At 41.9% G+C, this 24908-nt stretch overlaps 1 protein-coding gene across 2 annotated transcripts in view; it reads left to right on the top strand.

Moving 5' to 3' along the window:
• Positions 1–12820, top strand: part of si:ch211-105j21.9 (sialomucin core protein 24-like) — a 39106-nt gene extending 26286 nt beyond the window's left edge. For both annotated transcript variants that reach the window (XM_059972793.1, XM_059972791.1), the window contains exons 3-4: positions 4783–4950; positions 11429–12820. In XM_059972793.1, the coding sequence (XP_059828776.1) occupies positions 4783–4950; positions 11429–11646 (386 nt within the window). In that variant the 3' untranslated portion in view covers positions 11647–12820. The remainder of the gene's footprint in view (positions 1–4782; positions 4951–11428) is intronic.
• The last annotated feature ends 12088 nt before the right edge of the window (positions 12821–24908 follow it).

Here is a 24908-nt window from a genome sequence, read left to right as displayed (position 1 = left end):
CAGTCAGGTTTGTGTTGCACCTCGATATTCTTTACTAGAATGTTGGCTCTCACACTTGTTCTTTCTCTCTCTGTCTCATTCCTTCCCTGACTTGTGTTTCTCTCTTTCTCTCATCCTCTTCTTCATTCTGTTCCCCTCAGTTATCACCCTGCAGGACTCTGGCCTTCGAGTAAAGCCAAATGCTACTTCCCCTGACCATTCTGTTTGTTTTATCTTCAGTCAATTCAGAATTGTTTCTCTTTTCATGAGTGAACATCTGTATCAGGAAAATTTGACTCAACACTTCCTGTCATTTGCTAGTCCTGTTACCCTAATAACATTATGACACCAGGAACACAGGAAGTGATTCACATCCCCATGAAACAAAGATTCTGGAGTTTTCCAGGAAAGACGTTGCTCTGGAAGCAACTGACTTTTAGAATAGTGGAACAACAAGTAAATCTGACACTGGTAACTAGCTGGTTAACAGGGTTTGATCTCTGAGGCATCTGCAAAGTTATTAAAACCCTTAACAAAATCCTGGATAATCCTCTCCCAGTATCACCCCAATTTCCAATTGGCCACTTCTCTGACTGCTTGCATTAGTGTGAACATTTGATTTCTACCTGGCCAGTCTCCCAGACAATTTTGCTAATGTAATGTGCACCCACACCTGTGGACTAAAATCTCTGATCTCTCTCCACATCACACTTATCCCTGAACACAGGAATTATATTGGTGTCTCAAATCACTCCCAACACTTTCTCCCCCAGTAGGAATTGTCCTAATGATCCCAATCGCTCTAGGAATAAATAGAGCTACTTCTCTGAGCCCCTTGGAACCTCCACACAAGACTATTGGCCCTATGTCCTCCATAGTGTGGCCCTAGCTTCCACACGGTAGGCTTATTCAGAAAGTCAGAAGGCCTGGGATTCAGGGAAGTTTGGTCAGATGGATTCAGAAATGGCTTGTCTGCAGAAAGCAGAGGGTCATGGTGGAGGGAGTACATTTGGATTGGAGGGATGTGTCTAGTGGTGTCCCACAAGGATCAGTTCTGGGATCTCAACTTTTCATGATTTTTATTAACAACCTGGATGTGGGAGTAGAAGGGTGGGTTGGCAATTTGCAGATGACACAAAGGATGGTGGTGTTGTAGATAGTGTAGAGGATTGTCAAAGATTGCAGAGAGACATTGATAGGATTCAGAAGTGGGCTGAGAAGTGGCAGATGGAGTTCAACCCGGAGAATTGTGAGGTGGTACACTTTGAAAGGACAAACTCCAAGGCAGAGTACAAAGTAAATGGCAGGATACTTGGGAGTGAGGAGGAGCAGAGAGATCTGGGGGTACATGTCCACAGATCTCTGAAAGTTGCCTCACAGGTAGATAGGGTAACTAAGAAAGCTTATGGAGTGTTAGCTTTCATAAGTCAAGGGACAGAGTTTAAGAGTTGGGGGGTAATGATGCAGCTCTGTAAAACTTTGGTTAGGCCACACTTGGAGTGTCATCTCACTATAGGAAGGATGTGGAAGCATTGGAAAGGGTACAGAGGATATTTACCAGGATGCTACCTGGTTTAGAGAGTTATGCATTATGATCAGAGATTAAGGGAGTTGGGGCTTTACTCTTTGGGGACGGAGGATGAAAGGAGACATGGTAGAGGTGTACAAGATATTAAGAGGAATAGATAGAGTGGACAGCCAGCGCCTCTTCCCCAGGGCACAAGAGGACATGGCTTTAAGGTAAGGGGTGGAAAGTTCAAGGGGGATATTAGAGAAAGGTGTTTTACTCAGAGAGTGATTTGTGCATTGAATGCACTGCCTGAGTCAATGGTGGAGGCAGATACAATAGTAAAGTTTAAGAGACTCCTTGGCAGGTATATGGAGGAATTTAAATTGGGGGGGTATATGGGAGGCAGGGTTTAAGGGTTGGCACAACATTGTGGGCTGAAGGGCCTGTACTGTGTTGTACTATTCTATGTTCTGTAAGTCAGAAATCTCAGCCAGCTTCTTGGGTTAGGGCTCTGGTCCTCAATGTCAATTAAATGTCGACGTGGTGGCACTGCTCATAGCTAGTCTACATCGGTACATTGCAATCTCCTGGCTCTTTTGTCTAAAGATTACTTTAGCCATGGATGCTGAACTTTCCTGCTGGCTTTGAATTAATCGTATTGTAAGGGTGGATATTGATAGCATTAAATTCTATCATCAATGATCTCACTGCTGAGTCAGAGCCTAGAGGAGGATCATGTAACAACAGAACATCAGACTTCCATTCATTGGAGCAAGACAAGTCATCAGATGTTACCGTGGTGGACTTTTTAGACTATATGGATATCTTAGGGTGCCTGCCTTCTGTGACAGACAGGGTTTGCAACAGGTGGCTGTCTGTGGAATTGGAAGTGGAAAGAGTTACCTGGGTGTTGAATTTCAGTGTAGTTACAGTGAATTACCTCTAATTAATTTATTAATTTCTTTGTCTATTAACCATAGGCCTAACCTTCATTCTTTGTATGGGTATTTCTTTGTCCTGGTGATCTGGAGGTTTAATGTCAAACTGCTGCCTGTATTCTCAGAGTTATACAGCATAGAGACATGCCATGCAGACCAATCTGTCTACCTGAGCTAGTCCCATTTCCCTGCATTTGGCCCATACCTCTCCTATCCATCAACCTGAATAATTGTACTTCCTCTGGCAGCTCATTCCACAAACCCACTACCCTCTGTATATAAACCCACTACCCTCTGTTTGCCCCTCAAGTCCCCTTTAAATCTTTCCTATCTCATCTTCAACCTCTAGTTTTAGATTGCTCTACTTTAGGGAAAGGACTGTGACCAACCACCTTGTCTATGTTCCCCATGACATCAGACAGGTCTATTAGACCATCCTTCAGCCTTCTTTGCTCCAGGCAAAACAATCCCAGCCTGTCCAGTTTCTCTTCCAGTCCTGGCTCCCCCTCTAGCATAATCACATCCATTCTATAACTTGTGACCAGAATTGCAGGTGCTATCTCTCCAACATCCTATCCGGCTGTAAGGTGATGTGTCAAACCTTGTATTTAGTGCCCTATCTCCATGTGTAACCAATGTAGACCAGGTGCTGAGACTTTGTCACAGGAGTCACTGAGATTCCTGCGATCAATGGGTACTCTTGCCGGTCTCCAGGATGCCTTTGAAGAGGGAGATGGTCTGGAATGGAAGGGTTGTTGCATCAGAATGCCAACAGCTCTCCGTGGCAGGAGGCAAGGAGTGGGAATAAGGAGACTGCAGATGTTGGGATGTGGAGCAACAAGAAACTCTGAGACAGGCACATGGATGATAGCGAAACGGAGAGCTTGTGGAGAAGGGAATGGTTGAATTTGTTCATTCATTATGTGCTGTGTCGTATGCCATGGGCAATCACGGTCTTTCCATGACCATGATTGTTGGCAAATTTTTCTACAGAAGTGGTTTGCCATTCCCTTCTTTCTGTGTCTTTACAAGACGGGTGACCCCAGCCATTATCAATACTCTTCAGAGATTGTCTGCCTGATGTCAGTGGTCGCATAACCAGGACTTGTGATCTGCACCGGCTGCTCATATGACCATTCACAAGCATGGCTTCATGTGACCCTGATCGGGGGTCTAAGCAGGTGCTACACCTTGCCCAAGGGCTAGCGGAGGGAAGGAATACCTTACTCCTTTGGTAGAGACTTATCTCCATCCTGCCACCCTAGATTTATCTTAGAGTGTGTGAAAATGTTGGCACATGGGCTGAAGGGCCTGTAATGTTCTGTATGAACTCACTGGGTCAGGCAGCATCCGTGGAGGCAAAGTTATAGGACATTTTGGTTAATATCCTGCATCAGGACTGAGAGTGTGAAGGTCAGATAGCCAGTATAAAAGGGGATGGGAAAGGGATGAGGCTTGAGTTGGCGAGTGATAGGTGGATCCAGATGGGGAGGAGTTGATGAGCAGATGCAGGGTGGTAGAGCAGGAAAGGGTGGAGTTAGTGACAGAGGCAGGGTGGTAGAGCAGGAAAGGGTGGAGATAGTGACAGAGGCAGGTGGTAGAGCAGGAAAGGGTGGAGATAGTGACAGAGGCAGGTGGTAGAGCAGGAAAGGGTGGAGTTAGTGACAGAGGCAGGGTGGTAGAGCAGGAAAGGGTGGAGTTAGTGACAGAGGCAGGTGGTAGAGCAGGAAAGGGTGGAGTTAGTGACAGAGGCAGGGTGGTAGAGCAGGAAAGGGTGGAGTTAGTGACAGAGGCAGGTGGTAGAGCAGGAAAGGGTGGAGTTAGTGACAGAGGCAGGGTGGTAGAGCAGGAAAGGGTGGAGTTAGTGACAGAGGCAGGTGGTAGAGCAGGAAAGGGTGGAGTTAGTGACAGAGGCAGGTGGTAGAGCAGGAAAGGGTGGAGTTAGTGACAGAGGCAGGGTGGTAGAGCAGGAAAGGGTGGAGTTAGTGACAGAGGCAGGTGGTAGAGCAGGAAAGGGTGGAGTTAGTGACAGAGGCAGGTGGTAGAGCAGGAAAGGGTGGAGTTAGTGACAGAGGCAGGTGGTAGAGCAGGAAAGGGTGGAGTTAGTGACAGAGGCAGGTGGTAGAGCAGGAAAGGGTGGAGTTAGTGACAGAGGCACGGTGGTGAGAAGTGGAGAGAACAAAGGGGAACAGGTTATGGAATCTGTTAAGAAAACATGATGAACCAGATAAAGGGAGAGTGAATACTTTGACAAAGTATTACTTTAATATGCTGGACCAAGTGTTAATTGGAAACACTTGGCTACCTTGCACGAAGAGTAAAATGACGAGGAGCAAATTTGTTTCTGTTTTCCAGGCTCAGGTTTACCTCTGCAAAAGGAAGAAGTAATTCTGACTATCTGCTTGAGCACCATTCTCGCTGTGGTCATTTTAACGATTGTGATGTATAATGTCAACAAGTGCAAACGAAGGAAAGCACAGTACTCACACCATCCTCTCTACGCCAGCTCGCATGAGGAGCCAGGTGTGTATATTCCTGATCTGTCTGACCTATGTAAATTAGATATGTTCAGCTTATTCCTTAAGTTTGCCATAGCCGGGGTGGTAGTGAGGATAAGCTCCCAAAGGCACGCGTCTCAAATAGCCTCTGACAGCTAAGTCCAGCTTCTGGCCTTCACATGTGACTAAGCCCCGCAGAACTGTTTCTACTGACAGGAGAGGGAGCAAAGGCGGATTACCAGTGCGTTAGAAACCAGTCGCTTCGGGCAGAAGGGGCTTGTCAGTCATAGTTGGCAAGTCATCTGGAAGTAACACTTGATCTCTGACCTCTGCTGCAGTGACTACTCACAGGGAAGGTCTTGGGAATAAACCCCAAGGGAACATCCGGAGCTGGAATCCCTAAGGCAGTCCTATGTTTAATGCTGACTGGCAACTTCTGTGCCATCGCCGTTTCCAAACTGTGCTGGTCTCTGCTGTTCCTATGGATTCATCAGCTGTGTGGAGAGGGGGAGCCTGCTGCCTGGACAACAGTTTGTACTGCCCTGGCTTACATATCATGTAGACGTCTATGATCCATGGCCAACCCTGACCAGCAGAGTACCGCATTGTCACTGTCACCATAGTACCAAACAATCCAAGCTAAGATTATGCCAGGAACACCCAGCAGCTTGAGCAGCAACTGGGCAAAGCGAAACACTTCACCTTTTGGACCCTAAAACCTGCTTTACTTGATGAGTGTGTCAGGCATTTTCTTTTTTTTATTTCAGATTCACAGCTTTTTTTTGTAAATGAAATGCTTTTGGCCAGGCTTTATGTAATATCAAGCTTATTGTTTGTTACAATTCATGACTTTACCCAAAATCTACTGCTATTTCTAACAAAGTAGTAGTCACAGTAATTTTGATTAGCTGGTTTGACACAACATTGTAAGCCCTAATGACTTGTTCCTGTGCTGTACTCTTCTACGTCTACTGTGCATGTACTAAACCATGCTGTTTTTGGTACATATACATGTGTGGTCAATATCCTCCAGGATTCTCCACGAGAAACTGTTCGTTAATCTTCACGACTGCACCGCAGGCAGTTGGGGATTATTCATTATGACATACAATACCTTTAAAAACCTTTTGTGGTTAGTAAATAATAAAACTATTGAAAAGTAGTTTTAAGGAAAGAGTGAATGTCAATGATAAGACTCGCTGAGTCATATAATAAAGAGGGAATTTTTAACTGAAAAAAATATATATATAAATGATGGAAATCTGGACTGTGAATCTGCCTTCCACAAAACAACTCTGTTTATTGAGAGTGGAAGATGAAAAATGCTTAAATCAGAAACAAGAACCAAACCTATCTGCACCCACTATTTTGTTTTAATGAAGAAATATCAAAGGGCAGAAGACAAATCTGGTCCTGGGAGGCAATTTGGCTATATCTGCCATTACTTGTAAAGGCATATATTGGGCTAATATTTCTAAATACATTAAAACTGTGGTAACAACACACACAAACTGCCAGAGGAACTTGGCATTTATGGAAGTGCAATTTGAGTAAACCTTCAAAGCTAAATTTGCTCTTCTGCAAGACTTAGAAACTATCCCTTTCAATTGGATTAGTAAGTATGCCGATGATACTAAGGTAGGAGGTGTTGTGGATAATGAGGTGGGTTTTCGAAGCTTGCAGAGAGATTTATGCCGGTTAGAAGAATGGGCTGAATGTTGGCAGATGGAGTTTAATGCTGAGAAGTGTGAGGTTCTACATTTTGGCAGGAATAATCCAAATAAAACATACAGGGTAAATGGTAAGGCATTGAGGAATGCAGTGGAACAGAGAGATCTAGGAATAACAGTGCATAGTTCCCTGAAGGTGGAGTCTCATGTAGATAGGGTGGTGAAGAAGGTTTTTGAAACGCTGGCCTTTATAAATCAAAGCATTAAGTACAGAAGTTGGGATGTAATGTTAAAATTGTGCAAGGCATTGGTAAGGCCGAATTTGGAGTATTGTGTACAGTTCTGGTCACCGAATTATAAGAAAGATATCAATAAATTAGAGAGAGTGCAGAGACGATTTACTAGGATGTTACCTGGGTTTCAGCACTTAAGTTACAGAGAAAGGTTGAACAAGTTAGGTCTCTATTCATTGGAGCGTAGAAGGTTGAGGGGGGATTTGATCGAGGTATTTAAAATTTTGAGAGGGATAGATAGAGTTGACGTGAATAGGCTGTTTCCATTGAGAGAGTAGGGGAGATTCAAACGAGAGGACATGATTTGAGAATTAGGGGGCAGAAGTTTAAGGGAAACACGAGGGGGTATTTCTTTTCTCAGAGAGTGATAGCTGTGTGGAATGAGCTTCCTGTAGAAGTACTAGAGGCCAGTTCAGTTGTGTCATTTAAGGTACAATTGGATAGGCATATGGACAGGAAAGGAGTGGAGGGTTATGGGCTGAGTGCGGGTAGGTGGGACTAGGTGAGATTAAGAGTTCGGCACGGACTAGGAGTGCTGAGATGGCCTGTTTCCGTGCTGTGATTGTTATATGCTTATATGGTTATAACTGTGTCAGTTCACTTATTCACTGGTGAACTGCCAGCAGCCCAACCATTTTGGAGACTGAAGTTATTTCAAGGTCAAGGTTCACTTAAATTGAATTAGAGAACTATGATGTAACTGATCGGATCGAGCCATTACTGGGAGGTCCAGAGATTGCTCGGGCTGGAAGGGCAAATGTAGGAAGATGATTGTGAAGAATTTACAGTGTGGAGGCCCTGATTCCTGCTCCTCTTCACCTTGCAACATCAACTTAGTAGCTTGTAGCATAAAGCTGGAACTTATCTATGACTGGAATGTGTGTGTGTGTAGTCTAGCTTAGACTTCATAAAACAAGGATTTTGTGCGCCCAAGGATCCAGATATTCTTTCAGAGAAGCTGAAGCAGCCAGCTGCCTAGGTCACTCAGACACTAAAGCACTAGGAGTTCAAGATTAATTTCCAAGTAAGGTTGCTAATCTGGAGAAAAAAAACTGAATTTAAAAAAATCACTTTCATTTTCCTTTAGCAATTTCTTTTGCGATGATTAAAAAATCAGGTGTAAAAAGAACTTGGGCCGTAAGTTTGGAAATCAGAGGATAAAATTAGCTGTATCTGCATCAGCAGCCACTCTCTTGACTCTTCTGGGTAGGTGGCAATAGCGCAAGAGGCCGACGCAGAGCAACGTTTAAAAAGAGCTTAGGTGTTTGTTGCTTTTTTCTTGGTGGATGGCAATCACTGTGGGAGGTTGTTCCTTGTAGGAAATGTGAAAAATCCTTTGGTGCTTTCGGTTTTTTTCTCAGCGGGCAGCGATCAGCATGGGGCCAATAAAAACAAAGGAGGTGTGATTGGAATGGTTATTGTGTGAGTGGGGCATTGTTAATGGTCAGACTTCAGCTCAACAGGTTTGGCCAAGAGCAGGCGGAACTTCTAAGTAAGAAAGAAAGTTTCTAGTGAGTTTTTTTTCTGTGTTGGTACATAGCTAGTGCACTGAGAATGGATCTAGAGGTAGCATGTTCCTTGTGTGAGATGTGGGAAATTTGGGAGACTTCTGGTCTCACTGATCACTCCGTCTTCATGAAGTGCATCGAGCTGCAGCTCCTTGGAGACTGTGTTAAAGAGCTGGAGCTACAGGGAAGTAATCATCCCTAAGCTGCAGGAGGCAGATCCCTGGGTGGCTGTCAGGAGAGGGAAGAGAAGAGGAATAGGAAGCTAGTGCAGAACACTCCTGTGCTTAAGTGTACCGCTTTGGATACTGTGGGTTGTTGGGGGGAGGTAGGGTTTGACCTACTGGGAGAAGCTGCAGCAACCATGTCTCCGGCACTGTGTCTGGCTCTGTGGCTCAGAAGGGAAGTGGGGAGAAGAGGAGTGCAGTAGTGAGAGGGGATTCTATAGTTAGTAGACAGAGAAGAACTTTAGTGGACATGAAAGAGTATGATGCCTCCCAGGTGCCAGCAACAAGAAAGTTTGGGATCAGGTCCACGACATTTGAAAGTTGAGCAGTTGGAAGTCATGGAACATATTGTTACCATTGTCAAAGAGGGGAGGTGCTGAAGAAAGAATAAAGAGGTTTAGGTAGAAAGATGAAAAGCAGGACCTCTGGAGCAGTAATCTCTGGATTACTGCCTGTGCCTCGTGCCAGTGAGGGTAAGAATAGGATGATTTGGTAGATGAATGTGTAGCTGAGGAACTGGTGCAGGAGGCAGAGTTTCAGATTTCTGGTGCATTGGGATCTCTTCTGGGGAAGATACGACCTGTACAAAAGGGATGGGTTACACCTGAACCCGAGGGAAACCATTATCCTTGCAGGCAGATTTGTTAGAGCTGTTGAGGAGGGTTTAAACTAATTTGGCAAGGGGATGGGACCAGAGTGATAGGGCTGGAGATGGAGCATTTGGCATACAAGTGGATGGATCTCCAAATCGTGGCTGGAAGAAGGTGATAGTTTGGAGCTTAACATACATGGATACACATTATATCGAAAAGACAGGTAGGTAGGCAGAAGGGATGGGATGGCTCTATTAGTAAAAGATGAAATCAAATCCTTAGAAAGAGGTGACATAGGATTAGAAGATGTAGAATCCTTGTGAGCAGAGTTAAGAAACTAGCAGGGTAAAAAGACCCTGAAGGGAGTTATACAGGCCTCCACACATTAGCTTTGATGGCTACAGATTAAAACTGGAGACAGAAAAGGTATGCGAAAAAGGTAATGTTTCCAAATCCAAATTCTTTTCCAAATCCCCAATAATCTTGGGGATTTCAATGTCCAAGTAGATTGGGAAAATCAGGTTGATGCTGGATCTCTCAAGAAGGAGTTTGTAGAATGCCTATGAAATGGCTTTTTAGAACAGATTATGGTTGAGCTCACTAGGGGAATGGCAATTCTGGATTAGGTGTTATGTCATGGCCCAGATTTGATTAGGAAGTTTAAGGTAAAGGAACCCTTAGGGGACAGTGATCATAATATGATATCATTTACCCTGAAGTTTGACAAGGAGAAGAAAAAAAATGGATGTATCAGCATTGCAGTGGAGTAAAGGGAATTATAGAGGCATGAGGGAGGAGCTGGTGTCTCTCTCCCTCTCTCCTCTCCCCTCTCTCTTCTCCCATGAAGTTTCATGGTACTTTACTTGGAGGTACATAATAAAAGTAGGCCAAAGCCAGCATGGTTTTCTGAAGGGGAAATCTTACCTGACAAATCTTCTAGAATTTTTTGAGAAAATAACAAACAGGATAGACAAAGGAGAGTCAATGAATGTTGTTTATTTGGTTTTCAGAGGGCCTTTGACAAGATGCCACACATGAGGCTGCTTAACAAACTAAGAGCCCATGGTATTATGGGAAAGGTACTAGAATGGATAGAAGATTGGCTGACTGGTAGGAGCCAATGAGTGGGAATAAAGGGGGCCTTTTCTTTTTGGCTGCAGGTGACTAGTGGTGTGCTGCAAGGTTTGGTGTCAGGACTACTTCTTTGCACGTTGTATTGCACAGACTTGATTGAAGGAATTGTTGGCTTTGTGGCCAAGTTTGCAATGAATACAAAAGTAGGTGGAAGGGCAGGTAGTGTTGAGGAACCAGGGTGTTCACAGAAGGACTTAGGCAAATTGGGGGAATGGGCAAAGAAGCAGCAGATGGAACATAGTGTAGCAAAGTGCATGGTCCTACACTTTGGCAAAAGGAATAAAGAAGGCATGAAGTATTTTGTAAATGGGGAGAAAATTCAAAATCAGAGGTATAGAGGGACTTAGGAGTCCTCGTGCAGGATTCCCTAAAGGTTAATTTGAGTTGGTAGTAAGGAAGGTAAATGCAAAGTTAGCATTCATTTTGAGATGACTAGAATACAAGATAAAGGATGTCATGCTAAGGCTTTATAAGGCATTGATCAAACCCTACTTGGAGTATGGTGAGCAGTATTTGGCTCCTTATCTAAGAAAGGATGTGGTGGCGTTGAAGAGAGATCAGAGGAAGTTCATGAGAATGATCTCAGGAATGAAAGGGTTAATATATGAGTAGTATTTGGTGCTTCTGTGCCTGTACGCCCTGGATTTTAAAAGAATGAGGAAGGGGGGAAGGTTCTCTTTGAAACTGATTGAAGATAGAGTAGATAGAGAGAGGATGTTTCCTATAGTGGGGGAGTCTAGGAACAGAGGGCACATCCTCAGAAATGAGGAAACGTTTCTTTAGCCAGAGGGTGGGGACTTAGTGGAATTCTTTGCCACAGGCAGAGGTTGATAGGTTCTTCATTAATCAAGGCATTAAAGATTATGGGGAAACAGCTGGAGAATGGGGTTTAGGGGGATAATAAAATAACCATGATGGAATGATAGAGCAGACTTGAGGGGATGAATGGCCTAGATCTTATGGGCCTTGTTTTGAGGAAGTTACAGTATTGTTAATGTTGATCTCAGAAAGCTAAGGAAGACATTGGTATTGCTTACACAATGCAGTCCTCATGCATAAATATCTATTCTCTCTTGTATAGGTTTTCCAAATGACACCTTAGTGATATCAGGAGGACTATATGATGAATCACGTGTTTATAATCCCAACATGACTGTTCTTGAAGAAGATGATGACCTTCATGTTGATTACCCTGCATTTACCTCCAAGTATAGCCAATTCAAGCTGGAATTTTTACCGGAGGAAAGAGATGTTTCAGGTCAAGGAGCCTCATTTACCACATTCCAACCGGAAACATAATACCATTACAACCATTGTGTTAACTTTACCCTCTATCCTGTATTTCTTTTAGTTCCTTGAATTAGATGAACAAAAGGTAGCTTTTTGTATTTTGTGTCCCTGCAGTTATAGTAAGAACTTTTGGAACAAGTAAAACTAGTGTTCTATGTGTTCTGATCAGTTATGTGTTTGTGAAACAGGTGTCCCGTCCCCCCCAACCCCTTCACAAAGGTAGAACGTTCCTATGAAACCTTTCTCAAGCCGAAATGGCGTAAAGCAAAGAACCATTAATTTATATGGGAAAAGTGTTCATAAAAGCGAAAATCCTTTGTAATGCAAAAACAGGTTACTAATGTGGGTCTTTTGTAAAAGCGAAATGGCGTAAAGTGAACATTCGTAAAGCGAGGAACACCTTTATTATGAAAGTAAACTCTGAAAAACGTGTGACTGTTTGTATAAACATGCCCATTTTGTAAATAATATGAATTTTCGTATTCAGAAGTATTTGTGTTTGATGTACATATGTGTAATTTTGTTATAATCTTTGTTGCCTTGGGCATAATCATTCAATCTTTGACTTCCCTGGATTTTGAAGGGTGAGGTGACCCTTTCCACCTTTCACTCTAAATTTAATGATGAGCATAATCATGTGTAGACCCTCCTTAATCATTCTGAAGTATCAAAATACTCATTTCCTTGAAATTCAATCAATATATCTCAAACCCAATTGTAATTTAAATAGTTTTCATTGATTATGTTGAATTGCCTTGAAACATGTCTAATCAGTGAGATTCTTTCAGCTGTATGCTTGTGCATTTGTATTTGGTTACTGGTCAGAATGCAAAATTGCCACTTAGTTGCTTAAAACCTCTGTCGGTGGCAGTATGCTTCCTGTCCTATTTAGATAGCTTTGGTTTATCGGGAATGCCAGAGGAGCTTCATTTAGGGACAGACACCACTTGCACAGAAAACATGGTAATAATTCTGTCCTGTAAAAGTAAATGATCTGAAAATAATGATTAATTTATTTTGAAACTCTAAGCAAATGTATCATCATTATGAGTTCAAGTTAGTTGTATTTCTGGTGTGCTTTAGTATGGATTTAATGTGCACACAACCATGATAATAATTATAACAGGTTCCACTGGTGCCAGGTAATGAAGTTATTATGAAATAAATAAATGCTTTTAAAGGAGAGCTGTAAATATATTGTATATATCAACAGTATGTTTGGACATTTCTCTGGAATCTGAAATTCTATTTTAGTTAAATAGTTTTAATTTTATAATTCCAGTAATTTTCTGCCCAGACTTGCTAGTAGGTTTCTCTTAAATACGTGTTCAAGATAAAACTTTCAGCCAATCTAGCATCTTAGTGACTTTCAACAATTTATCTTTAGCAGCTGATGCATTTATCCTAGTGTATCAAAATATCATCAAATATTGCTCTTCAATAAAAGAGTAAACAAACAACTGTGCATTACCTGTACTTATATTGTTATATTTAACAAGGGCATGTCAGCGTTTAAATTGAAATATATTAGCTTCAGATTTCAGCTACAGAGCTGCCAAACTGCTTCCAGCTTGGTATATCATGCATCTATTTTTAATGCCTTTCAAGTCCATTGTCATTATGGGAAGCCCCTCTCATAAATGCATGCTCTCTGGTATTAAATGTTTCAGCTCTTGGAAAAATATATTGTTTATTTACTCTACCTATGCCTCTCATAATCTATCAGATCACCCTTCAGTCTCTGGTACTCCAGAGAAAACAACTCAAGTTTGCCCTACCTCTTGTTCTAGCATATGCGCTCTAATCCAGGCAACATCTTGGTAAGCCTCTTCTGCACCTTCTCCAAAACCATGACACCCTTCCCATAATGGGATGACCAGAAATGTATGCAATGCTCCAGATGCAGACCGACCAGAGTTTTAGAAAGCTGCAACATAATTTCATAGGCAACATGAGTGAATCTGCAGATGCTGGAAATAAATAAAAACACGAAATGCTGGCAGAACTCAGCAGACCAGACAGCATCTATGGGAGGAGGTAGTGACGATGTTTCGGGCCGAAACCCTTCATCAGGAGTGAAGTAGCCTGTGTTTTTTTGTGTTTTTAACATAATTTCATGACTTTTGAACTCCATGCCTCGACTACTAAAGGCAAGTTTGCCATATACCTACTTCACAATCTACTGAAGGACTTGGCAGATTTAACTTCCAAGCAAGCAGTTATGGCACTATTAAGTGGATGAAGGTTCATCGCAATGGCTGGAAGCGAGGCAGAAGGGGAGAACTCCAAGCCAAGCTGAAATGCAAAGGGAGGAGGCTCCTTCCATCCAGCATCTTATTAACAAGTGTGCAATCGCTGGAGAACAAAATTTAGGACCTAAGGGCAAGGGAGTATAAAGCACCCTTGCCCATAGGGAAATGAGGAACTGTTGTGTTCTGTGGATTACCAAGACGTGGCTTAATCAGAGTATGCTAGATGTGGCGGTCAGACCAGAAGGCTTCTTAATACACAGGATTTTACCAGTGCCTATGAAGAATACGGTAACCTGTCTCAGTGACTATTGTTCAGTCTCACTTATATCCACTGTGATGAACTGTTTTGAGAGGTTGGTGATGAAACATATCAACTTCTGTCTGAGAAGCGACTTAGATCCATTTTAATTTGCCTACTGGCACAACAGGTCCACAGCAGGTGCCATTTCATCGGGTCTTCATTCAACCTTGGAACATCTGGACAGCAAAGATATAAACATCATGATGTTCTTTATTGACTACAGCTCAGCATTCAATACCATCACCCCTCAAATCTAATCAATAAGCTCCAAGACCTTGACCTGAATATCTCCTTCTGCAATTTGATCCTTGTTTTCCAGATTTGCAGACTCCAGTCAGTTTGGATTGGCAACATCTCCTTCACAATCTCTATCATCAGCACAGGCAATCACAAAACTGTGTGCTTAGTCTTCTGCTCTACTTGCTTTACACTCATGACTGAGTGGCTAAGCAGAGCTCCAATACCATATTTAAGTTTGCTGATGACACTACTATCATAGACTAAACCAAAGATGTTGATGAATTACCATATAAGAGGGACATTGAAAATATGGCTGGGTGGAGCCAGAACAATAACCTCTCACTCAATGTCAGCAAAACCAAGAAGCTGATTATTGACTTCAGGAGGAGAAAACCAGAGGTCCATGAGTCAGCCCTCGTCAGGGAATCAAAGGTGGAGAGGGTCAGCAGCTTTAAATTCCTTGGTGTTATCGGTTCAGAGGACCTGTGCTGGGCTCAGCATCTAAGTGCAGTTACAAAGTAATTAGAACAGTGTTTATACTCCTTAGAAATTTGAAAAGATTCGGTATGATATCTAAAATTTTGACAAACTTCTATACATGTATGGTGGAGAGTATATTGTCTGACAACATTACAGCCTAGTATGGAAACAACAATGTCCTTGAATGGAAAATCCTACAAAAAGTAGTGGATACAACCCAGTCCATCACGGGTAAAACCCTCCCCACCATTGAGCACATCTACACAGAGCATTGTTGCAGGAAAGCAGCATCCATCATTACAGAACCCCACCATCCAGGTCATGTGCTCTTCTTGCTGTTGCCATCAAGGAGAAGGCACAGGACTCTCAGCACCAGATTCAGGAAAATTTATGACCCATCAACTATCAGGCTCTTGAATCATTGGGGATAACTTCAATTAGCCCATCACTGAACTGTTCCCACTGTTATGAACCCTGTAGCTGGGTGTCTTACCAACACAGATAGGGGTATCCGTTGGATTCTGGTGATACTCTTTTTAACAGTATTTATTAGTAAAAATACAGAAAAATAATATCAATGCAAATATACAGATAACATACGTCATCAATACTAAACCTAAACGTGCGGATATAATAATAATCAATAAGAAATAAGCTGTATCGTTGTCTAGGGGAGAATGAATTGTCCGATAGAAATATAAAGTTCAGTTCTGTTCATGCAGGCTGTGGTAGTTGTTGGTCGCTGTGTGTGTGTGTGTGTGTGTGTGTGTGTGTGTGTGTGTGTGTGTGGGGGGGGGGAGGGGAGAGAGAGAGAGAGAGAGCGAGAGCGAGAGCGAGAGCGAGAGCGAGAGAGAGAGAGAGAGAGAGAGAGAGAGAGAGAGAGAGAGAGAGAGAGAACAGCTATTGAGTTGCTGACTTTCCTTTTACGATCTTGATCCGTCAATGCATTGTTGTTGTGGCCATTCATGTATGACCCCTCCGTCCTTCAGCTAGACCGTTCCGTGGTGGACTCGTCACCCAGGCAAGGGTGGACACACACACAAGCCCCCACCGGTCTCGTAGCATCTCTCTTGGTGTGTCTGAGGGGTGTTGCCCCAGACCCTACTTTTATCCCCACTCACGGGGTCTCAGGTGTCAATCAGGTTGGGATGATGCAACCCATCAAACCAGTCCCCTCTGGTTGCCCCCTGAGGGGTTTCAATGAATAGAACAGTACTCAATAAACAATCCTTCTCCAAGAGACAATAGCAGTAATCAGTGGTTCCGTTCCGCTTTTGTTAGGAGGAGACATTCCACTTTGTGTTTCTCTGAGTTGTCTCTCTCTCATTAACTGACATGAGCTGTTTATCAATAACAACTGTCTTGGCAGCTTTCCTGTGTCTCTCTCATCTCCCTTGATAACAGCATCGGAATAGTAGCGATTTGCGATTCTCCAAAGGCGGGGGGGGGAGCATTGGCGATTCCGTACCCTTCTGCCCATCAGAGTTGTTCATCATTCGTAACACCACAAACTATGGATTCATTTTCAAGCACTCTATCTCATGTTCTCAATTTTTTTTCTCTCTCTCTTTCTGTATTTTCACAGTTTGTTGTCTTTTCCACAGTCATTGTCTGCACTGTTGGTGCAGTCTTTCATTGATTCTATAATGGTTTACTGAGTATACACACAAGAAAGTGAAACTCAGGATTGTACATGGTGGCATATACAGTACGTAGTTTGATAATACATTTACTTTGAATTTCAAACTGAAACCTCCCTAATTGTGCAGCCACTTTCAGAGAGCTATGAACTTGGACTCAAGTTCTCTCTGCTCATCAACACGTGATCTTAACAATGTACTCTTTGTTTTTGACCTTTCAAGGTGCAACACTTCTCATTTGTCCGGGTTAAACTCCATCTGCCATTTCTCTGTCCATATCTGCAACTGATCTATATCCCATTGTATTTTTGTCAGTCTTCTACCTTATTCACACCACCAAAAATCTTTGTATCATCTGCATGTTTAAAAATCCACCCATCTATATTTTCATCCAGGGCAGGTCACTTATATGCATCACAATAGCAGGGGTTTTAGTACAGATCCCTGTGGAACAAGTTGTTTCTGAATCCAAATGGCAATTCACCATAGATCCCATGTATCTTAATATTCTAGACAAGTCTCCCATGAGGTTCTTCATCAAACACCACAGTAAAATTCATGTAGTAGACAACATCCACAGCTCTACCTTTATCAATCATCCCCCTCACCTCATCAAAAAATTCAATCAAGTTAGTAAAACATGACCTGCCCAGCAGAAAGCTATGTTAGCTCTTCTTAATTAGGCCATGGTTTTCCAAATGCTTATAAGTCCCATCCCTAAGAATTCTCTCTAGTAATTTCCCTACTGTTGATGTGAGACTCAACAGTATATAGCTTCCAGGATTATCCCTTATTCCCTTCTTGAATAGTACAACATTAGCTACTTGCCAGTCCTCTGGGACCTCGCCTGCTGCTAGAGAGAACATGAAGATATTGGCCAAGGCTCCAGCAATCTCTTCTCTTGTCTCTCTCAATTACCTGGAGTATATCCCATCAGGCACTGGGGATTTATCCGCCTTAATGATCTTTAACACACCCTACATTACTTCCTTTACCTCAAATGCCCTGGCATATTAATGCACTCAGCACTGATCTTGCTATCCTCTATGTCCTTCTCCTTTGTAAATACTGATGGAAAGTACTTAAGGACCTCGCCCGTATCCTCTGCAACCAAGCAAATGGTCCCCTCTTTATTCTTGAGTGGTCCTACCCTCTTCTTAGTTATTTTCTTGCCTTTGATTTATGTATAGAATGTCTTGGAATCTTCCTAAATCTTACTTGCCTAGGACTTTTCATGGCCCCTCCTGGCTTTCCTAATTCCCTTCTTGAGTTCATTTCTGGCTTCTTTATAATCCTCAAGGGCTCTGTTTGATTGTAGCTTCCTAAGCTTTACACACTATTCCTTTTTCTTCCTGACTAAATTCATCATCTCTCCTTGAAATCCAAAATTCCTATACCTTGCCATCCTTGTTCCTTTCTTCTTACTGGAATACACCTGTCCTGCATTTGGTCTTCAAATTCCCTCCACATGTCAGATGTGGACTTACCCAAAAACAGCTGTTCCCAATTAACTCACCCTAGCTCTTTCTTCAATTTAATACTCTCCCACAAGGTCTATACTTATCCTTACTGCTATACTGCTTATTCTCCTTACTTCTTCAGGTGGTCACCCATCTATTATCAGAAGCCTGTACTTTGGGTTGACCATCGCAATAAAAGCCTCATCTATGAGGTTTCCACCCTCCTGGATGATTCTCCAGTTCCTTGACCTTCTCAGTCAGGAGCCAAAGTTGTGTGCACTTCCTACAAGTGTAGTCATCAGGGACACCATTAGGTGCTCTGCAATGCCACATTTTATAGAAAGAGTATTCTGCTGCCTTAACTACCATCCTGCCTACTTTTCTTATACATTTAGCTCTAATTTCTTAAGTTTAAGTTCCTCAATCAACTAAGTAATTCCAAATTACTCAGCACCCTCAGCCTCTGCCTGTTCTCACCAAATTCTATTGAATCAAAGTCTCCCACAGTAAACCTGGCCCACTCACATAATGGCCACTCCACTTAAACCTTCCTTCTTTTTACTGGCCCTTGCTAAGTTACTAATAACTCAAGCAATCTCCCATTCCCCAATCAAATCCCAGTAGGCCCCTGTCACTTTATAAATTTGGCATGTAAGGTCCACAAGAAACTGTCCCAGCTCACTCTGTTATCTCCCATTGTGCAGAAAAGTCCGGTCAGGCCCCAGTTTCTTTTAAACCCTGACACATAAAGTCCACAAGGAACTATCTCTTACTATGTGATCTTCTGCTGTGCACACTTACTTCATTAAACACACTTCTTACTTCTCTTGCTCTAAGGAAAAGTTTTCTTCCAATATTTTCATACAAATAAATGCCTCAGCTCTGGTACCATCCTGTTAAACCCAAAGTTATACACAGTGGCAATAAGCTGATACATAATTATTGATTCTTATGTGTTAAGTGTGACTTTTTGTATTCAATCAATCTTTATACCTTGTTTAACAGCTTGCACTGCTTCTTTTTAACAATTTGTAAATATGCATTCCCAACTCCCTTGGCTCTTGTCCCTGCTCATTGTTGTATCATAGATAGTTAAAACCCCACTGAGGTTGTAGGATAAACTTAAAAAGTTTGCAGCTGAGTTCTGTAGACAAGGCAGAAAAAAAGCAGTAGTTTACTTTTAATAATTGAGGCAATTGGCCTATTTATTTCTGGGGAGAAACAGCTTAAAATACACAAGAACCTTTTCATGAATTTTTAAGCACTTAAATCATACTATTAAATCATAAATGTGAAGTGCAACTGTTGTTTTATTTTCAATGCACATTGCTTAGCGCACTGCAGATCAGTGCTCTAATCTAGAAAGTTGATTGCTTTGTTTTCCAAGAACCACTGCGAAATAGATAAATCTGGTGTTTGGGAATGGGTGGACAGACTGCAATCCCTGGAGAGGTTGAAAATTGGGCCAGAGACTCTGAAAATGGTCAAGATGGAGATCAGAGATCCTGTGTACAGCAGCAAGTCAGTTAATCTAGCCCATAATGGTAAAATTATTATTGTCAAATCTGCAAATTTTACATTATCAATACTTAGGTATAATCCTATTGTGTGTGAATGAATGAGAAATAAAAATATCAAGTGAGCAGCAGTTCTGTGGGCAAAAATGCCTTGTTGGTTTGAGTATCTTAGAAACTGCTGATTTCCTGGGATTTTCAAGCACAACTATATACAGTTTACAGAGAATTGTGCAAAAAACAAAAATAAAAAAACAGTGAGCAGCAGTTCTATGGACTAAATCCCTTATTATTGTGAGAGGTCAGACAGGAATGGCCAGAATGATTCAAGCTGACAGGAAGTCGACAGCAACTCAAATAACCACATTACAAAAGTGGTGTGCAGAAGAGCATCGTTGAAAGCACAAGTTAAAACTTGTAGTAGATGGGCTACAGCCGCAGAAGGCCATAAATATACATTCAGGGGCCACTTTATTAGGTACAGGAGCTACACTGAGCCTATACTATGAGCTTGCAACTTTGTTTCACTGAATGCATTGCTCACACCTGCATTAAAACTTATCTACCATTGATCTGTATTTTCACCAGATGATCTCTTTCTGGACTCTTCAATCATATTTTGACTATACACCATGTTACGAAGGATTGAATGAGGCACAAATATCAAATCTGTAGTTTTTTGACCAAATTTAGAGATATTTAAATATAACAAGAAAATATACAATTAAAGGGCTCTTAGACTTAATTCTCACCATAACCCCAAGACAATAACGAGAGCGTTGCCATTGCCCCAATAAAACCATCTGCATCTATTTTATGAATGAATTTGTTATATGGTATGATGTTTATATTGAGTACTAAGAACAGTGCCATCAATTAGCCTGTTATTTTTTTGAATAAAATTTTTATTGCTAAGTGGAAAGAGAAAGACCTTTTTGGAATTATAATGACATATTAATATTTTACAAATAAAATAATAAAAATGTTTGAATTATTTTTCATTTATTAACATCAAGAACATCTTGCTACAGTAAAAACAAATATTTTAAGAACAAGAACAAAAATATATTTTGTTGAACATATTTTGTTGTTACTGCCTTTTCTGCATAGGTTAACAATTTTTTCAAATAAAATATTATCTCAGTCAGCAAAACTTACATTTGAATTTCAGTTGAATGGAATTTAACTGAACTATGTTCTAAAGCAGAAACTTCTATTAACATTGAAAAGTGAGGCAAATGGCCAAATACAAACTGTAGGAATTACTCAACCTTCAATTGTAGCAATAACCTAGATTTACCACACGGGATTCAACACACCGTTAGCAAGACTGAACTTCTATCAGCAAGGAAGTGGTATCCTATATTCCAGACCTGCATAATTTTGCTAGCAGCTTCAACTGTTACAATGAAGAATGCTTGCAAAGAGAATGAAATATTGCAGATAGCTAGACTCACTTCCATGCACTTAAATGTTTTACAAAAATGAACTTGCTGTGCAACTTAACATATAGTGATAAATTTACTAATATTTGGGCCATTTTATTGATCTTAATACTACTCTTGACAACAAGGCATCCCTTGCCTAATGTGAAAGTAGTTTAAAAGTTGGAAAATGCCCTCTGGTTACCAAGAAAGGAAATTGATGTGTCTATTCATCCCTCATCATCTCCAGCAGCATGACCTAAACTTCAGTTGAAGACCTTGAATCAAAATAATAGTTCTGTTCTATGATATTGGCTTCTAAACACATTTAAGAACTTATCCATTATTTAAAAAAAGTTAAACAATGAAGATAAAGAATTTTTAAATTGTCTTGAATTATGTAATGCTGAATTGTAGAGAATTGCTGTAATCTCTCCTAGGAGCATATGATACTGAGAAACTCAGTAAATAATCACCTTTACGAAGATTTAAACTCAACTACATGTAAAATTAAAATATCCTACTTTTTAAATATTTTAAAGGATTTGAAAACATATTATTAAAATTATATTTGAATATACAAAAAAAAGATATTTTCTAGGAAGTCCAAAGAAATTATAAGAAAAAGAAAAGAAACTAAAATCTAAATTAATTCAATAGTTTTTCTCTGCTGTTTTCATTCTTTTTTTTCTGTTTGACTCAGTAATAGATTCCCATCCTGCTTGTCGCATTTTCTTAACAGCAGCCATTTTGAGCTTATTGCCATATGTTTTGAGCTTTGCTGGGCTGCTCAACTGGAAATAAAATACAAATGGGGAAAAACTGATCAAAATATTTATAAAAATACATTTAATTTGAGAAACAACTTATAGTAACAAACTGTAATGCTACTTGTTAGTAAGTGATATCACATCAAGTGTTCATTGAAGCATTAATTGGAATAAGTATGTCTGTCTCTGTTACCTTTATACAGTGGATTCTAGTCCATTAATATACTTTGGTGAAAATAATTTTTCTCAATTCCTTTTAATTTTTCTTACAGTCATCTTACTTCTATGCTTTTCTAAGTATTAGTTTCTCTCCTGAGCTAAAAGGTCTTTCCCAACCACTCAATTGAAACTACTCATATTTTTATAAACCTCAATTAAATCACTTCAGTCTCCTATATTCTGAAGGCCTACTTTAACTCCAGTTTAAATAGAGTTATCTACCATTTTGTTAACCTTGTGCTTATAATAGCCAAGCATCTTAGAGCCATAGATCATTACAGCACAAAAGCAGACCCTTCAGCCCATCCAGTCTGTGCCAAACTATCCACCTTCCTATTCCCATTGACCTGCACATGGACAATAGACCTGCATACCCCTCCCATCCTTGCAAATGTTTCTTCAATGTTGAAATTGACCCTGCATCCACTACTTGTGCTGGGAACTTGTTTCACTCTCACCACCCTCGGAATGAAGAGGTTCCTCCTCAAACATTTCACTTTTCACCCTCTAATTGTAGTCTAACCCAGTCTCAGTGGAAAAAGCCTGTTTGTATTTATCCTGTCTACACCCCTTATAAATATGTACACCACTATCCAATCACCCCTCAGTGTTCTATGTACTAGTGAATAAAGTCCCAACCTATTCAACCTTTCTAATAACTCTGGTCCTCAGGTCGGAGCAACATCCTTGTAAATTTTCTCTGCACTCCTTAAATCTTATTTACATCTTTCCTGTTAGTAGGTGAACAAAATGGGACAAAGTACTCTAAATTCAGCCTCACAAATGACCAATGTCTTACACAATTTCAATATAACATCCCAACTCCTGTACTCAAAACATTGATTTATCAAGGCCAATGTGCCAAAAGCTCTCTTTATGACCCTATCTACCTGTGATACCACTTTCAAGGAATTATGAACCTGTATTCCCAGATCCCTCTGTTCTACTGTCTCCTCATTATTGCACTGCTCACTGTGTAAGACCTTCCAAATTCACACTTGTCTGCATTATATTGCATCTTCCCTTTCTCAGTCCATTTTTCCAGGCTGGTACAGATCCCACTGGAAGCCTTGATAGTCTTCCTTGTCACCCACTACACCCTCAATCTTGGAAACATCCACAAATCACACAAAAAACACAGCATCAGTGACCAGCTACATCAGTAAGTGCATTGATGATGTTACTCTGTCCAAGAACGTCACTATACGTGCCAACCAGAAGCCATGGATGACTCCAGAGGTGCATGTGCTGCTGAGGTCCCACAACTCTGCCTTCAGAGCAGGTGACAAGGCAGCACTAACAACAGCAAGGGCTAAACTGTCCCGAGCCATCAGAGGGGCAAAGCGTGCACACGCCCAGCTAATCCACAGCCACTTCCAGGACTGTGGAAGGGAATCCAGGACAACACCAATTACAGGACAACACCTGACTGTGTAGGTGATGCTTCCCTCCCAGATGCGCTGATGAACTTCTACACCTGGTTTGAGGCGGAAGATGTAGTGGTGGCGAGGAAGTCTACCCCTCCTAAAAATGACCAGGTGCTGTGTCTCACTGCAGCCGATGTGAGGAGAACCCTGTACAGGGTCAACCCACGGAAGGCTGCTGGACCAGACAACATCCCTGGTACAGTGCTCAGAGGATGTGCAGACCAGCTAGCAGATGTTCTCACTGACACCTTCAACATCTCCCTGAGCAGCGCGACCATTCCAACGTGTTTCAAGGCTGCCACTATTGTCCCCATGCTGAAGAAGTCTTCAGTGTCCTGCCTAAATGACTACCGTCCTGTTGCACTTACATCCATCACCATAAAGTGTTTTGAGAGGCTCATCATGAGGCATATCAAGACCCTGCTGCCCCCCTCACTGGACCCCCTGCAGTTTGCGTACCATCCCAACCACTCAACAGATGACGCCATTGCCACCACCTTCCACCTGGCCCTAACCCACCTGGACAAAAAAGACACATACATTCGGATGCTGTTCATAGACTTTAGTTCAGCATTCAACACAATCATCCCTCAGAAACTGATTGGAAAGCTGAGCCTACTGGGCCTGAACACCTCCCTCTGCAACTGGATCCTAGATTTCCTGACTGCAAGACCTCAGTCAGTCTGGATCAGGAGCAGCATCTCCAACACCATCACACTGAGCACAGGGGCTCCCCAGGGCTGCATGCTCAGTCCACTGCTGTTCACTCTGCTGACCCACGACTGTGCTGCAACACACAGCTCGAACCATATCATCAAGTTCACCGATGACACAACCGTGGTGGGTCTCATCAGCAAGAACGATGAGTCAGCTTACAGAGAGGAGGTGCAGCCGCTAACAGACTGGTGCAGAGCCAACAACCTGTCTCTTAACGTGAACAAAAGAGATGGTTGTTGACTTCAGGAGGGCACGGAGCAACCACTCCCCACTGAACATCGACGGCTCCTCGGTAGAGATCGTAAAGATCACCAAATTTCTTGGTGTTCACCTGACAGAGAATCTCACCTGGTCCCTCAACGCCAGCTCCATTGCAAAGAAAGCCCAGCAGTGCCTCTACTTTTTGTGAAGGCTGAGGAAAGTCCATTTCCCACCCCGCAACCTCATCACATTCAATAGGGGTTGTATTGAGAGCATCCTGAGCAGCTGCATCACTGCCTGGTTCGGAAATTGCACCATCTCGGAATGCAAGACCTTGCAGTGGATAGTGAGGTCAGCTGAGAAGATCAGCGGAGTCTCTCTTCCAGCCACCATGGACATTTACACTATATACTGCATCCGCAAAGGAAACAGCATTATGAAGGACCCCATGCACCCCTCATACAATCTCTTCTCCCTCCTGCTGTCTGGGAAAAGGCTCTGAAGCATTCAGGCTCTCATGACCAGACTATGTAACAGTTTTTTCCCCCAAGCTATCAGACTCCTCAATACCCGAAGCCTGGACTGACACCTTGCCCTACTGTCCCGTCTAATATTTATTGTAAATG

Source organism: Hypanus sabinus, chromosome 6 (assembly GCF_030144855.1).
Source record: "Hypanus sabinus isolate sHypSab1 chromosome 6, sHypSab1.hap1, whole genome shotgun sequence".
Classification (NCBI taxonomy): domain Eukaryota; kingdom Metazoa; phylum Chordata; class Chondrichthyes; order Myliobatiformes; family Dasyatidae; genus Hypanus; species Hypanus sabinus.
This window is presented reverse-complemented; position numbering and strand designations above follow the sequence as displayed.